Source organism: Echinops telfairi, unplaced genomic scaffold (genome assembly GCF_000313985.2).
Source record: "Echinops telfairi isolate 266 unplaced genomic scaffold, ASM31398v2 ScPeMD7_7469;HRSCAF=8507_0, whole genome shotgun sequence".
In the NCBI taxonomy this organism is placed as follows: domain Eukaryota; kingdom Metazoa; phylum Chordata; class Mammalia; order Afrosoricida; family Tenrecidae; genus Echinops; species Echinops telfairi.
The window spans coordinates 9,666,902-9,682,921 of NW_022111372.1; the positions used below are offsets into that span (position 1 = coordinate 9,666,902).

Sequence of the window (16,020 nt, forward strand, 5' to 3'; positions counted from 1 at the left end):
TGCTGCAGAATCTTTAGGCTATCTGGTGGCTGAGTGCTGCTACTCAGGAGGTTAGCAATTTGAAACCACCATTTTTCAGAGGGAGAAAGATAAGGCTTTCTGCCAGGGAATTACGCAAGGGCAGTTTTACCCTGTCCCACAAGGTCACGATGAGTCATCATCGATTGACTCGGTGGCAGAGAGTTTTTTAGAGACTCTTTGAGTCAGAGCATAAAACCTAGGTGACTGTAGTATATTTGTCTTGCTGTTGTTGTTAGGCAGTGTTGAGTCTGTTCTGAGTCATAGACTACCTGTGTACAGAAGAATAAACCCCAGCTGGCTCTGTGCCAGCCTCTAACTTGTTTCTGTCAGAGCCACTGTGTCAGAGGATCCTGGACAGGCTATTTATGCCAAAGCAAGGATTTCACTTTGAGAACTAGGACGTGACTGACACATGCCGTGTTATTTCTGAATCACTTCACATGCTTGTCAAATGTAGACGTTCAAGAGGGAAGACTGCAGGGAGAAGCATCGATGCGTTTGGACGGTGGTGTGGCCAAGAAGTCTGAAAGTGCCAAGCGCTGCCAGGGGAACCAGCACAGTTGTCTTGGAAGAAGAGCAAACAGAGTTCCTCTGGGAAGCGAGGATGGTGACGCCTATTCTCGGAGAGTTAGGACGTGTTATTGGGAGAAACCATTCCCTGGGTCTCAAAAACTTCATGATCGGTGCATTAGAAGTTCAGTGAGGAAGAGGAAGACCCTTAAGGAGTTGAGGGACACGATGGGCTCAAATATCACAGCGACTGTGAGAATGACTCCACACAGGGCAATGTTTCATTTTTTTGTGGACAGGGACGCTGTGACTCAGAACGGACGGGGTGGCACTTAACGGCAACCAGAGTGTACCCTATTTCTACAGGTTTTCAGCAGAAAGACAGGTTTCTATTCCCCGAAGAATTACAGTCTCAGAAACCCAGAGGCAGGTTCAGGCCGTTGGACAGGATCTCCATGGTTTGTCATTGGCTCCGTGGCAGTGAGGTTGGTTTGGATTTTATACAGGTTTTATGCTTTTACTCATCATGTCTCTGCTTTATAAAAAAGCTGATTTATTCTCCTTTACAACGACTGTAAGTTGGGAACACATTTTAAAGCGCAAAAAGTATTTTGGAAATGAAATACATTTGATCTGAGATGACTACATACATATACTTATTAAGAAAACATAAAGACACTTTGTTTTAGTAAGTATCCTAGAAGCCATTTGTATGCAGAGTAATTGAAGTATTAAGCAATTTTAAAGTATGAGCAGAATGAATAAAAATCACGTATTATTAATCAAGTCTGTTGCAAACTGCTACAAAAGGGAGTTAGAGAATTCTCTTGCATAAAAAATAATTTGTTCTTGCTTTAATTTTTGTTAGAGAGGAAAAACTGCATTTTAGATCAGAACTTCATGAACTTCATTGTTTTTTCAGATTCATTTGAGGAGGCTGACCACAAATGAAAATCTAATAGTCATTGTTGCTTCCCTAGCCATGCGTTGTGATTTCTCTTGGCTAGCTGACATTTCTCACAGTTCCTGATAATGAACCAGTGTAATAGAGCAGTTATCCATCAAACAATTCCTTCTCTATTATATTGAAATACAGGAAAACCTCGTAAAGAGATTTGGAGTTTAAGATATTGAAGAGAGGATGGTTACATTCAATCTCATATTAGAATTTTTCTCAGCCTAATTAGTTAGCAAATATACAATTTATTTTTCCCTAAGGATTGTAAATATTCTGTTCCCTCTACTTTTCCTGGCAGCCCAGGAGAAAGGATTTACCATACTTACCTGAAGAAACAAAAACATTTTATGCAGCTTCCTTAATAATGTCTAATTGCCTTCTTATACATTAATTCATTTTCAAGTTTTCCTCTTTAATATTTTTCCACCACTTATAATACAGCCAACACATTTTCAGGTCAATGAACAGTTTAAATATAATTATTTTAATACATCTCAAGATGTTTCTATAATTTTTACATTATCAGTCACATAACTGAAGGATCATTTATGAAAGTCAATTATATACATATCATATAAAAACAATAGATAAGGGAGATAAATCAGATTATTTATAGGAAATATTCTATATGCTGTCCTATGAAGAAAAGCATTCATGATTGTTTATACCTTTCCAAATAATTATATATTTTTATTTCCAAATCATGCTGACTGAATATAGCCGGATATAAAGTACTTGCACGTATGCCATTTGTCCTTAGAGTACTTTTAGTACTTTCCAATCCAGATCTGCTTTCACCTAATCTTTAAATTTGAATTTCTATTTAATTACAGAGGAATTACCCATCCCACACCTCGGTTTGCGGTGCGCTCACGCTATTGTATGAACACATCTAGGGAAAGAAAATCTTGCATTAGCTAACTACATAATGTACAGTAGCAGTCGATTATAAAGTGACTACACAGTCTTTTGTTTTTCAAGTGGTGATTTGCTTTCAGGCCCCACTTCGGGTGTTCAAAAACCCTGTGTTTGTTAATGTGCCAGTAAATTATGTATGATATCCTCGCACTTCTCAAAGGCAAGTCAAATTACAGATCCTGGCTCTGCCTCCCCTGCTTCTATTCCTTTCCCTCTCTTTCAGTGTGTCCCATTTTACCAGGTTCTTTCTGTTCCCCTCAATAATCTTTAGGTTCATGGAATGTTAATAAGCCTCACAATAAGGGTTATTGTACAAATCCTTTATACTCAGACTCAAAAACAGAACTAAAAACCAGACTGACTTCTTGTATATAAACTTTATGAAACTTGCATCAATAGGTTTATTTTCACACCTTTCCCCTATAATTTTAAATGTCAGCTGTAAGGGCTCCCTTGATCCACTTCAGCTCTAAGCTTAGCATTGCGGTAACCCTTTGACTGTGGTTTTTACCTTGCTATTCCAACTCCACAAAGCGCTCTGAAATAATATTCAACACATGGGAGAGTTTTGACACTCACAAGAGAAAAATGGGAAAACGTGAGGTAAATGCATTTTAAACTGACCACAGTGAAACCACTTTGGTAAAGGAGCCTGGGGTAAGTGTTACACTGCTAGCCCATTGTGGGGGATCAAAGCCACCCGCCAGGACACAGGGGAAAGGTGAGACTATCTGCTATAAAGACTGATAGTCACAGAAACCTTCCTGAAGGGTTCTACTCTGGGATCACTGTGAGTGTGAATTGACTCGATGACCTTGGGTTTCACTGGGTTTGGGTAGAAACAATGGGACACGCAGAGTTTATGATAGCTCATTGAAATGTTAGAAGGAATGATCCCAACTGATCCAAGTTAGACAAAGATTTCCGTGATATACTTTGCTAATTCATGTAAAATGTGAATTTGCATTTTGTTGTTATTGTAATTGATAGTAGTATTAAATCAAAATAATAACTGCCTTTTTACTATTTACTTTAGGAATATTTGCTGAATCTTCGGTAGCTGCACATTTATCTACTTTTAACCAAGCATGATAAAGAACAGAGTAATGAAATTGTATCTAAAATGTGTGTTTCCCTATATCTGAGTTGAATTTAATATAGAGGTGTCTATCCATTAACATACTTGCTTTAAATTCGAATATCTTTCTTCAGCATTTTCAAAACAAAACATTGGGTTTAGATGCTAGTAGTGAATGTTACACTCACATTAACTTATAGTATGCCTCACGCTCTTCAAATAATGGTTGCAACCACTTATTCATATCACAGAATGATGGATCGTCTGTCATAAACAAAAATAGTCTGCATAAATAGAAAGTTCTATAGTAATATCTCATGTTATGATGTAGCACACTAACCGTATGGATTACCAGTGTAAATCATAACTGCCCTTTGTAAGTAAATACAGTAGAACCCTGGACCTCGATGCTAATCTGTTCTAGAAGGAACATCGAGATGCGATGCAGTCGAGTTCTGAATCATTTTTTCCTATAAGAAATAACTACAAATGGATTAATCCATTCTCGACCACCAAGTTTTTACCCTAACCTTGCCTTTTTATACAAAACATTACACAGAAATTTCAAGTTAAATAAGCTCAGAGTTAAATAATATAATTTAAGAAGAAACACAAAATTTAAACCGTTTTTAACAACTGCAGTATGGTCCATACCTTGAGATTGGTGAGGATCTGGATCTGTGGACAGGGATGTGGAGAGGAGGGATGGAGAGAGAGTCATTGTTTGGAAGGGGAATCCCCTTTCATAAAATCAACTGGTAGCTGCTTTTCAGGATATTTTCCCCTTATTTGCCTTTTATCACAAGGACCTGGCTGGCTTTCTCTAAAAAATAATCTGTCTAATGTGGTCTGCTGCTGGCTTTTTCTTTAACTGTTTTCTAAAAGGGTTTAGAAAATTGTCATCATCAATATCAATAACATGGTTAACCAGTTCTTTATCATGATGATTCTTTTCAAAAACTCTTTCTTAGATACCATGTTTTTTTTATCTGAAAACAGTACAAAAAGCCACAAAACTAAGAAAATTATAGTAAAACACTAGGAACAGAGTCACAAAAGGTTTAAACAACACGTACTAACAATGCCAACTAATGCAGAGTGCCTGAAACACAAACTGCTTTTGTTAAAGAAAATCACGTGCATTGGGTCAGATTCCAATGTTTTGTTCAAGGTCTGATGCAAAATGTTCTTGACATTTCATATCAAAATCCAATTGTGTTGAATACTGACGTGGTCGAGTACCAGGGTTCTACTATATTCCTCAAATATAGAGTATCACCCCTACAGTATTATAGATGATTCATCTTTGGGCTAAGCCTTATATGTATCATTTCACAACCTACCCATAATTAGAAAAATAAAGACGGAGCCCTGGTGGCAGAGTGGAGGGTTTGAACCCATCACTTCCTCTTCTGAGCAATATCACACTTTCTGATCCTGTAAAGATGAATAGCTCTGGAGGCACCAGGAGCAGTTACTTGTAGCAGAACTACAAGGAGTCGGTTGCTACTAGCTGGAATTGACATAGTGGCAGTGAGATTTTTGTTTGTGTTTTGGTATTCAAAACTAAACACTTGCATAGATAATTGATGCATAGGATCTCATTTTAACAGACCACATGTTTATCTCTTTATTCCTTATATACTTTAATTCCTGTGGTATTTAAATTCAGTGTCATTATTTATAATGTGAGAGACAGCATAGAAACTACTGGATCCTGAGCACTGGTGAAAAGAGACCAAGGACCACATGATTTTGTCAAGAGTCTAAAGGATCCTCCTTCCTAGAGCTTCTGCAGCTGGACAATATCTTGCACATGTTTTCTCTTAGGTCCTCATTTCATATCAAGTGTGAACTACAGGACGAATTAGTAATCATCTAAGAACATCATGGTCTACAATGGTCTTGTAGGGCTGTCGTGAAAAGAACACCACAAACCGGATGAGGTATAAGAACAGAATTGATCGCTGGAAATGCTGGAGATAAGGAATCCCAGGGACGTTTCAACCCTTTGATTCCTTCTGAAGCTTTGGGGGAGCGTCTCTTTCCATTGCTCTCTTCTGGGTTCTAGTAGCTCCAAGAGCTTGTGAAGCCTCAATAATTGTTATCCTTCTTTTTTCATTCTTTATTTGCATTTCTTCTCTTTTAAAGGGCTAACAGTCATATTGTATTAGGACCCTACCTATTATGAATTCCATAAATCTGATTATGAATTCCATTTTACCAACCAGTTTGCTGAACTCACAAAAATCAATTATTGGTTTGCTGAACTGGTGCAAACTGGCTAAATCCCATGAATGGGTTCGACCTCAATATATAATTCTCGGTGAGACAATTCAGATGAACAGGAGCCCTGGAGAATCAACACACCCTAATTAAGTTTTAATATCTGCAGACTAGTGAGCTCATTTTACATTATTTTTGTAATTTAGGATGTGTATGAACTAATTAAATTGATACATTATGATGAAACTTCACTAGAATTTACTATGCAGTGTACAGAAGTTAATTTCTTATTGTTTCCCCGAATTTTAAGACTTTATTTTCCTTTTCCAACATAAGGTTACTCATTCAATGACATCGAGTTGATTCCAACAGAACTATGATAGTCTAGATCAAGTTACTTTGTAGGATTAACAATCTCAAGAATCTTCCACTCTACTTCTTTATACTTCTCCAGATTTTTTTGTGTTTAAAAAAAAAATGCATATTGTATCACTTAGGAGTAAGTTTGGCTGTACCAGAGTGACTGAACCAGAGAGAAGTTTCTTTGTCTCCCACACTGGAGAAGGCGCGGTCTGCAGTGGCAATGCACTCTAGCCTGGGCAGCCGCAGCAGCGGTCACAAGGATCCGAATGACATCCACCCTCACAGGAGCCAAAAAGTTTGTCAGATCTCATGTGACACCAGGCACACTTAACTGTGGTTTACAGAGGAGGAGGTGCAGTCTGATAGCACAGGGGCAGTAAACTTACAGCTTCATTGTATGTTAACTAATAAACTCAGTATGGTTTTGTCCCTTCCATAGAGAACCTGAGGGGCACATTCCTTCCATCGTAACGATATTCATTTTCCAAGGCTGACATTGTGACATTAAACATTCATCTGCTCCTGGTCAGTAGCTGGGTTTGGGTTATCTGAAAGTGCTCAAATGTTGTTAGCTTGATAGAAATCAGTTAATTAAAGGTTTAGTTTTCCCCTTTATCCTCAAAGACTCTAATTAGTAGCCTTCTCATGCCAATCAATCTTTTTCCATTTGACTCACCTTAATTCTGACATCATGTTTTCTATTATGACATTTTCACAAAGTGATACACAATTTAAAAAGTTGAGTTTTCTTACAATGTAGTAAAACTGTAGTTAAAATCTAAATAAAAATGTTTTCAGTTGGAATTACATTTTTTCAATGCTTTTTAGAATGTCTTATTGGGTAAGTACCATCTTGATAATATTTGGACTATGTATTTCTATTATATAACTTTATCTGCTGCTAGCTATTTCATCTATTTTCAAAATTCTGCAATTTAGACTAGAAAAACGATGTTGTAATTGGGAACTTTGTTTTCTTTTATAGAGTTTAACTTGTAGTCTTTGAAACTTAAAGATTATAATACAAAAGATAAATAAAGGAGATGATGAGAAATATGGGAACAATAATAGAACAAATAGAAATTTAAAACTCAATCCATTAATTATATTTATGTGGTGAAAATTAAAATATTATTTATTTTTATTTTCTATAAAGTTCAGATGTAATATATGAAAAATTATATTGAAATTACATTTCATAGATACCGTCTTTAATTATGACTCATGTAAAACCAAATACAAATATTATCTTATTTATCTATGTACTTTGTTGGGAACTGAATATTTGACTTCAATTTAGAATGAAAATTATACATAACTTTCATTATTTCACTCAAAAGACTTTGCTTTTCCCAGTTATAGTTTTTTGTTTAAATGTGTGTGTGTGTGTGTGTGTGTGTGTGTGTGTGTGTGTGTGTGTGTGTAGGAAAAAGGAGTAATGAAAAAGCAACTATTGTGAGTTGTTAACATTGACAGAGGAATTTATGACGGTTTGAAATGTACAGTTATATCTGAAATTCTCTGGGAAACTTCCAAGGTTGACATGTCCCAGATGCTGCTGATAACCGCAACCTCCCTGTGCTTTTCAGAGTCTGAGTTCTTTGGAACGTGTCAGTTTAAACCTGAGTCTTGCACCGTATGTAATTTAAATGAACATTTTAGAGAAAGAGATGCCAACCTTTAAGTTATCATTAAAAATAATTTGATGATTGCATTTGAGATTACAGAATAAATTGTGTACTTTTGCTGCAGATTCAAGTTGGAAAACTTTGATACACCCAGTGGAAGCCAGTGGTATATACATATCTAATCCCATCTTCCCATTTACTAGAAATAAAATAACAAAATGAATCCATTTAGAGTTCTGAGAAAGCGCTCTGGAAAATATACCATGCATATTTTTCTTATTTAATAGTTGCTAAAAAGATGAGAATAAATATTTTGCTTTCTCCCTTATGAGTATAAATCTAAGAAAAGAAGCTCTAACTTCCTGTTTTGAAAGTTGCCACCCTGGATTAAAAAGCTGGAAAATTGGTGAAGAAGACCCTTCTTTAATCCTTCTCTTTTTAAATTGACTTCCCTTTTTCCCAGGCATTTCACAAGATGTTTTACAATGAAATTATTCACTCAGCATTTCAATGTCTTGATCTGTTTTACTTATTAAAATGCATTGTACACCCCCGCAAACACATATGTGATATTTTCTTTTTCTTCTAGCAATGGTTGTTTTGAACAACCTGGAACCAAATACAACATATGAAATCAGAGTTGCTGCTGTAAATGGAAAAGGGCTAGGCGATTATAGTAAAATAGAAATCTTCCAAACACTTCCAGTTCGTAAGTAATCTTTTCTATTGTGCTCTTTGTTGACGTTCTCTTTACTTACAAATTTAAAAGGAATTTCAAAATACAAGGGGAAGTGTCAACCCTTGGGGAAGTGAATTATGTCTGTATTGAAGTAGTTTCTGAGGTGGGCAGCATCTCAGATGAAGAGAATCTTTTAACTCCAGACAAGGAATAGAGAAAGCAGGCCTTGAAATTCTGACAGTAAAAAACTTGCTTCAGGAATCTGTACCAGGCCCAGAGGGACCCTCCTTTTGGATCAAGATGACTGTAGTCCTCAGATTGTATTCTGTGGAGCAGTGGAAAAATGTCTCTGTGATCTGCCAAGTACATTGTTATTTTGTTGAGACGTTACTATTGCCTCTTCCTGCAACTAAAAAGTAGTCTCTAATATGAGAAAACTGGAACTAATAAATTAATCTATTACAACACTTGCAGGAAAATAATAACTTATCTTTTTTTATCATTTTGCTTTAGGTATTGTATAGTCAGTTGACCTAAAGTGCTACAATTAAGATAAAATTTTAAAGCCTTATTTTTTTTCCTTCTGTTGAATGAATTAGGATGAATGAGAGAAAATACTTTCTTTTTTTTGGCCTTTATATGTACATGGAGAGACAACCAAAGGGGCCACAATAAACTGATACACTTTTGATATGTGACCAATGCTCTTTGTCTTCATAAACTCTGTGAAAGATTCTCTCTTCTCCACCCTCAAAGGTACTGGCTTTTTCAGGCCTTTGTTATTTTTATCATTAAGTAAACATTGACTCATAATCCTACTTTTTGAGTATTTTTTTGGTAATCCACCTTCCAAATGGATAAAAAAAAATCATTATAAAGTAAATCAGAAGGCTGTGCACAGCAACATCCTGTCAGTGCCTCACAGCCAGTACCTCTTATTCCAAGTTTCCGAGCACTGATGGTGCTCTTCCCATCCACATTTCTGTGCACACCGACTCTATTTAAAATAGTGAAAGCACCTCTTAGATAAAATCACCTCTATGTGTATGAAAACACGAAAGGCAAGTAATTTTTGGTAGCAAGAAGAGAAATCATCAAAGCATAGATTGATAGCGTTGGAACCTACAAAATTTGTATTCAAATATATTATCAAAAAATGCTTATAACTGTTATGCAGTTGTCTTCCTCAGTTGTTACATAACCTATATAATTACTTTGTTAATGTGTTTACATTCATGGGGATAATCTAATAATATTACAAGTATACGTGTACAGTACTAAAATAAAAACGGTGTTTTTGTTTGTTTGTTTTCTGATTGACTGGGACAGCTGAGCAGTTGGAAGAGCATTTGATCCTCACTATAAAATCTCCAGCCCTGTGTTGTTACAATTGTGGCATGATACTTCTGTGTTTTGGAATGTTGCTGGTTTTCAGATGAGAAAGGGGGAAGTCCTAGATTATATCACATCAAATGTCATAAGAAATAATAAATCAAGAGAGAGCCTCATGCCTTTTGACTACATGGCACTGTTCTTTTTATAAAAATGCAGTTTCTGTAGACATGTAGACATCTAACATGTATGTAACTAAGAAAGATGTTGTATTGCATATTTAGGTGAACCAAGTCCTCCATCCATCCACGGACAGCCAAGCAGTGGAAAGAGCTTTAAACTCAGCATTACCAAACAAGATGACGGTGGTGCGCCTATTCTGGAGTATATTGTGAAATATCGAAGTGTGAGTACCCCATTTATTTTCATACGGCAACAAGTGTTTAAAATCTATTGCAGGCGTCTGGTAAGTCCCGTGACATCTAGACATATTTCAGTGTCTACAGTTAACCTGAAAGTGAACTATACATCTTTCCCTTTCAGAAGAATTACTTGAGATATAACACGTTTTCTAGTCATTTCTACTATAATTGTTCATTTGATTAAATGATAGCAATTTCATTTTATCTCTTTGTCTCTTTTTCATATCTTACAATTTATGGGTTTTGCTAAAAATCATTAACAAAATAATGATAAATCAATCATTAATCAGTATTAACTCATTAACAAGTGATCTATTTTAGAATATATCACAAATACTGCAGTCAAAAGATAGCCCAAATGGTTAAAGAGTTTGTCTGCAAACTGCGTTGTTGTAGGTTTTAGTGTGCATAGACCCTTCTGGAAAGAAAGACAGGGAGAACTGCTTACCCCAAACCAGCCAGTGGTGTACCTAGTGTAGACAGTCCTACTCTGAGACACACGGGCCACTATCAGAAGTCAATATCAATTCCAGTGTCACTAGGAAAGTAGGAAGCTTAATAAAACCAGTAAAATTGTATAGCCTTTACATTCTGCTCCTGATTAAAATTTACTTTTGCATATAGCTAATATGATACAATCCAAAAGGTAAGTAAGCTCCATTGTAGACAAAAATTGAAGCAAAAATTTTATCTGCTGTTAATCTCCTTCTTTCATTAGACTTCTAAATAAAAACCCAAACAGCCTTTAGGTACCTCCTATTTACCCAATAATTATATTTTCCCTCACAATAAGATAACTGTATAGTTCCTTCTCAATTCCTTCACAACCTGGCCATCTCTTATCACTGCCCCAATTCAACCAAGCATTCAAAAATATACTCAAAAAGTACCAGAAAAAAAGTATTTTTTAATATCAAAATGGAAGTAATTCATGGGCTGAACTCACACATAGTTATAATTGACTGAAATTCAGTTACTGTGTGATGCTTCTTAAAACAACCATATCTTAACAGGGAATACAGTTTTAATAATGGAATTTTAAGCACTCGGGGCAAAAGATCCCTGGTGACACTTTCCTGATTATTGAAAGGCTGCCCAGTCAGCCTAAATGTTTCATGTTGTTTTGTTTTGGGGTGTGTGTGTGTGTGTGTGTGTGTAAGAAAGAAAGAAAGAAAGAGAGATTACCTTGTCATCTGTTATACTGAACACTTCAGCCTAGAGAGTCTCATGGGCACAGTTCGAGTCTGTTGTTGTAAATCCAAATCAACTAAGTGGCACCCGGCACCCTGGCTATACCCGATATTTGCAAAAGTAACTCATCATTTAAATTTACAACAGTATACAGAAGGAAAAATGAAAGACGATGCTTTTTCTCATAAACTTAAAAAATGGACAATTAATCAAACATTCCCTGCATTTCCAGTTCCGATCTGCACCGCTGTGCATCCTCTGGTCTAACCAGGTCTGCAAGGCAGAATTGGGGTCATGGTAGTTGGGGGGAGAAAGCGTTTAAGAACTAGAGGAAGGTTGTGGGTTTCATTATTGCTATACTGAACCCTGAGTGACTCATCTCCTCCCCACTACCCCTCTGCAAGGTATGTCCAGTTGTCTAGAGATGGGAATTGGTCCCCATCAAATTGGAAATGCAGGGAATCTAGGACAGATGAACCCCTCAGGACCAGGGGTGACAGTGGTGATACCAGGAGCGAAGAGGGGCGTAGAAAGGGGGAATTGATCACAGGGAGCTACATATAACCTCCTCTCTGGGGGACAGGCAGCAGAGGGGTGGGTGAAGGGAGACGCCGGGCAGTGTAATATAAGATATAATAATAATTTATAAAGGATTAAGGGTTCATGGGGGAGGGGGGAGGGGGGAGGGAGGGGGAGGGGAACAAAGGAAATGAGCTGATTCCGGGAACCCAAGAGGCATGCGAATTTTGGGAATGATGAGGGCAACAAATGTATAGGTGTACTTTACACAATTGATCTATGTATTGTGATGAATTGTATTAGCCCCAATAAAATGATTAAAAAAAATAGTAGGGTTGATTTGATCCAAGGTGATGATGTAAAAATGTAAGCAGTTTTACATCAGTTGGGGCTGAATCAGAGTCTGGCTGTTTAGATTATATCAACCCATCAAACTACTCCCCTATCTCACTTTAAATCACTCCCAGCTCAGGGACCTCCACATGCAGGCATCTCAAATTATTCCCACTTATTTGCATGTTTTAATGCAACACATTAAAATACTCTGGTGTCTCCTTAGTTCCTACCTAGTGGATTCAAAATTTTGAGGACCCCGTGTGTGAAACACTATAACATCCCCCTATATTCTTCTTGATTGTCATGATAAGGGAAGTAGATTTCCAGGTTTACCAATTTCAATATTGCTGGGTGATTTCAAACCCACCACCTTTTATACTACTGTAGCCAAATAGTAGCTGATCTCAAAATGGATTGTTTCCTCACATTCTTCTCAAGAAATTATATTCCGTGGAAGAAGCACACCAATATCTGTGATCCAAAGATTGCAAATGATATCAACAAACCCAAAAGAGGGGATAGTATCAGAGCTGAAACTGTGATATTCTGATGAGCACGAAGGCTATGCATGACAGTGGAAGCCCAAAATATGTTTGTAGTGTCTACACATGGACTTAGGCTCCAGCGATTTCTCTCTAACCATCATTGAGGAATGGGGTAACCTGGAGATCTGACAGACAGCATTGTAGAAATGACTATAGTAGATTAAAATGACAATTCTGCCTTGAATGGTCAAAATCGTGTTGTCTCTTTTTTATAAACGTTGTGCTCGATCTAGTTTTTAAAATTTGCTGTGCTTTTATCATTTAGGTATTTATCTTTGCTGTATTTTGTTATTGCTGGTAACTTTCTTGATTCTCTGTTATGTATTTTTCTGTTTTTTAGTATATGATACACAAGATGGATGAATCTATAGAGAAAATAACTAAATTAAGGATTTCTGGGGGTATGGCAAGGGAGGGTAGTGGTGGTGGTAAGGGGAGCTGATATCAAGGAGTACAAGAAGAAAGACATGGTTTTATATTTATTGTGGTAATGATTGTAAAACACGGCTTGATATAATTAAACTATGGGATGGTATGATTAGATCCTAATAAATTATTTGAAAGAAAAATTAGAGGAAGAAGGGGGAAAATAAAAAATATACATTAAATATTATATATACATTTCATATAAACAAATTTATATATGCAAAATATTTTGTAACAAAATATTTATAACATGATCTCCCTTAACATTCTGACATAATATTAACTATTTCAAAAAAGTTGAGCATCTTCGTTATGTATGATTATAAGCTACTTAATCCATTGATGTCTAAAATTAAATAACTTGAAGCTTAATTTGGGCGTATGTACTACATTTTTACATTCTCTAAATAATAACATCTTTGGCACATTCAATCTTTGATATGGCATGACCAAAAATGAGAGGAAACCACTGAGAATATCCATTAAAGTTTAGAGCATGGAATGTGTATAGTATGAATATAGGAACAATTAATATAAGCAAAAATTAAAAAGACTGGATAAAAATTGATATCTTGGTTTCAATAATCTGAAATGGACTGGCATTGGCCATTTTAAATTGGACAATCATATAGTCTAATATGCCAGAGATCAATAAAAAATTTAAGAACAATGGTATACATTCATCAACAGTGTGAACATTTTAAGATCTGTTTTAAATCACAATGCTGTCAATGATAAGATAACATCCATACAATTATAAGGAATATCAGATTCAAATTTACCCAACAGCCACTAAAGTCAAATATGAAGATAATAACTAATTACATTTTCTTCTATGGTCTGAAGTTGATAAAATATGCAAACAATATACTTATTTGTGATTGGAATATGAATGTTGGAATCAAAAAGGAAGGATAAACATTTGGAAAATATAGCCTTGGTGATAGAAAGAAGCCTGCAAATCCCATGATAGAATTTTGCACATTAACCATTTATTCACTGAAAACATATATAATATAAACAGCAACTTCACATGTGCACTCCACTAGAAAAACTGCAGTGATTGACTAGTTATGTCTGGAAAAAGACTATGGCAAAATTCATTGTAATTAGCTAAAAAGAAGCCAGGGTCTGACTACGTATGGAGTAGACATATTATAGACTATATATTAGGAATACATATATTATATACTATATAGCATAGTCTATAGCCATATAAACTATGTATGGAATATTGCTTACACGCAAATTCAATTGAAGCTGAAGAATTGAAAACAAGTCCATGAGAGTCCAAATGCTCACCTTGAGTACATCCTACCTGAGATGACAAATTCAGCACATTCAATATTATTGACTAAGGATCCGTGGATTTGTGGGATGATATGAAGAATATTAAACACGATGAAAAGAAAAGATCATTAAAAAGGAAAGAAATAAAGGACCAAAGTGGATGTGAGAAGCAACTAAAAATTTTGCTCCTCGACTCAGAGAACCTAACGTGACTAGAAGCATAAAAAGATGCCGTGAGTGAGTTGAATGGGGAAGTTCAAAGGGTAACGTGAGGTGACAAAGTCATGTATGGATGAAGAAATACTCAAAGATCTGGAGTTAGACAATCCAGAGAACACACTCAGAATACCTCAAGCTGAAAGAATTGAATAAAAAAAGCACCAAGCCTTGAGTTTCGACATTGAGGGTTTCTATGGGCAAAATATTAGATGATCCAAAAAGTGTCAAAACAAAATAGAAAAAAATATGGTGAATAAAAACAAAAAATGTTAAAAGCCCACAAAGGATCAGTGTATTAAAAAGAATTGGGTACTATAAACTATATTATGAGTCAGCATGTGATCAAAAATTGATGGAATGGAGGGCATAAGTCCAAGGTGCACCAAAGGGATTGTTGAAAAACAAAGCTTCAAGAATTCCCAGAATACCAGTTGCAATGTTTCACTAGCCCAGTGCAGCAGTCAAAGTGTTCATTCATCTATTTGTAGATGGTTGGGACATAGGTACTTGGCTGATTAATGAGAAGAAATCCATAATGGTGTCTATTCCAAAGAAAGGTGATTCAACAGAATGTAGACATTATCTAACAATATTACTAATATTACAGTATTCCTGAATATCACTAATATTCAGTAAATTTTTTCTGAAGAAAATTTTAAATTATTGCAACAGGGAGATGCCAGAAATGCAAACTGGAATCAGAAGAGGATATAAAATTAGAGTCATCATTGCTAATGTGGGAATGATCTTTTATGGAAGCACAGAATATCTAAAAGATGTTTGCTTGCTTTAATGAATATGAAAAGACATTTGACATCATGAATATCATAAAAATGGATACCATTCAAAGAATGGAAATCCCCATACAGATAAGTATGCTAATGGAGAAATTGTGCATACACCAAGAGGTGTATTTTTCTCTACCAGAATGAGAAAAATGCTGAGGGGTTTAAACAGGGAAGTGCTGGGTGTTCGAGTTGTATCATTTCACCATATTTATTGTGGTGGTCAAATGATTTCATGTCAGTTAGACAGTTCTAGCTAGAGTTGTCTGGAGTCAGATCTGTCAATCAGGTCAGCCTGATACCTTCACCTTGGGCAAGTGGCCTGCTTTCCCTTCCCCGCTCTCTGCCACTGACCCAGAAGCTGCTGGAGGCCTGCCCTGTTTCCACTGGCTTTGCATCCACAGGAATCGACAGCCACTCGTTGGTGATATTCCTACAATCGGAGTCATTGCATGTGGCTACATGAGTATGGAAAGTGATTTATGGACTAGTAACATACTTAAGGACTTGAATGACTGGTGTGGGATGATTTCTTGTTATATACTGTACCTACTTCCTTGCTATAGAGCTCACT

The 16,020-nt window shown here is 36.1% G+C and overlaps 1 protein-coding gene across 2 annotated transcripts in view; it reads left to right on the plus strand.

Annotated features, from left to right (window-relative positions):
• NCAM2 (neural cell adhesion molecule 2) overlaps positions 1 to 16,020 on the plus strand; it is a 590,430-nt gene that overhangs the window by 499,391 nt on the left and 75,019 nt on the right. For both annotated transcript variants that reach the window (XM_004711304.2, XM_045284840.1), the window contains exons 13-14: positions 8,292 to 8,411; positions 9,998 to 10,119. In XM_004711304.2, coding sequence (XP_004711361.1) covers positions 8,292 to 8,411; positions 9,998 to 10,119 — 242 coding nt within the window. The remainder of the gene's footprint in view (positions 1 to 8,291; positions 8,412 to 9,997; positions 10,120 to 16,020) is intronic.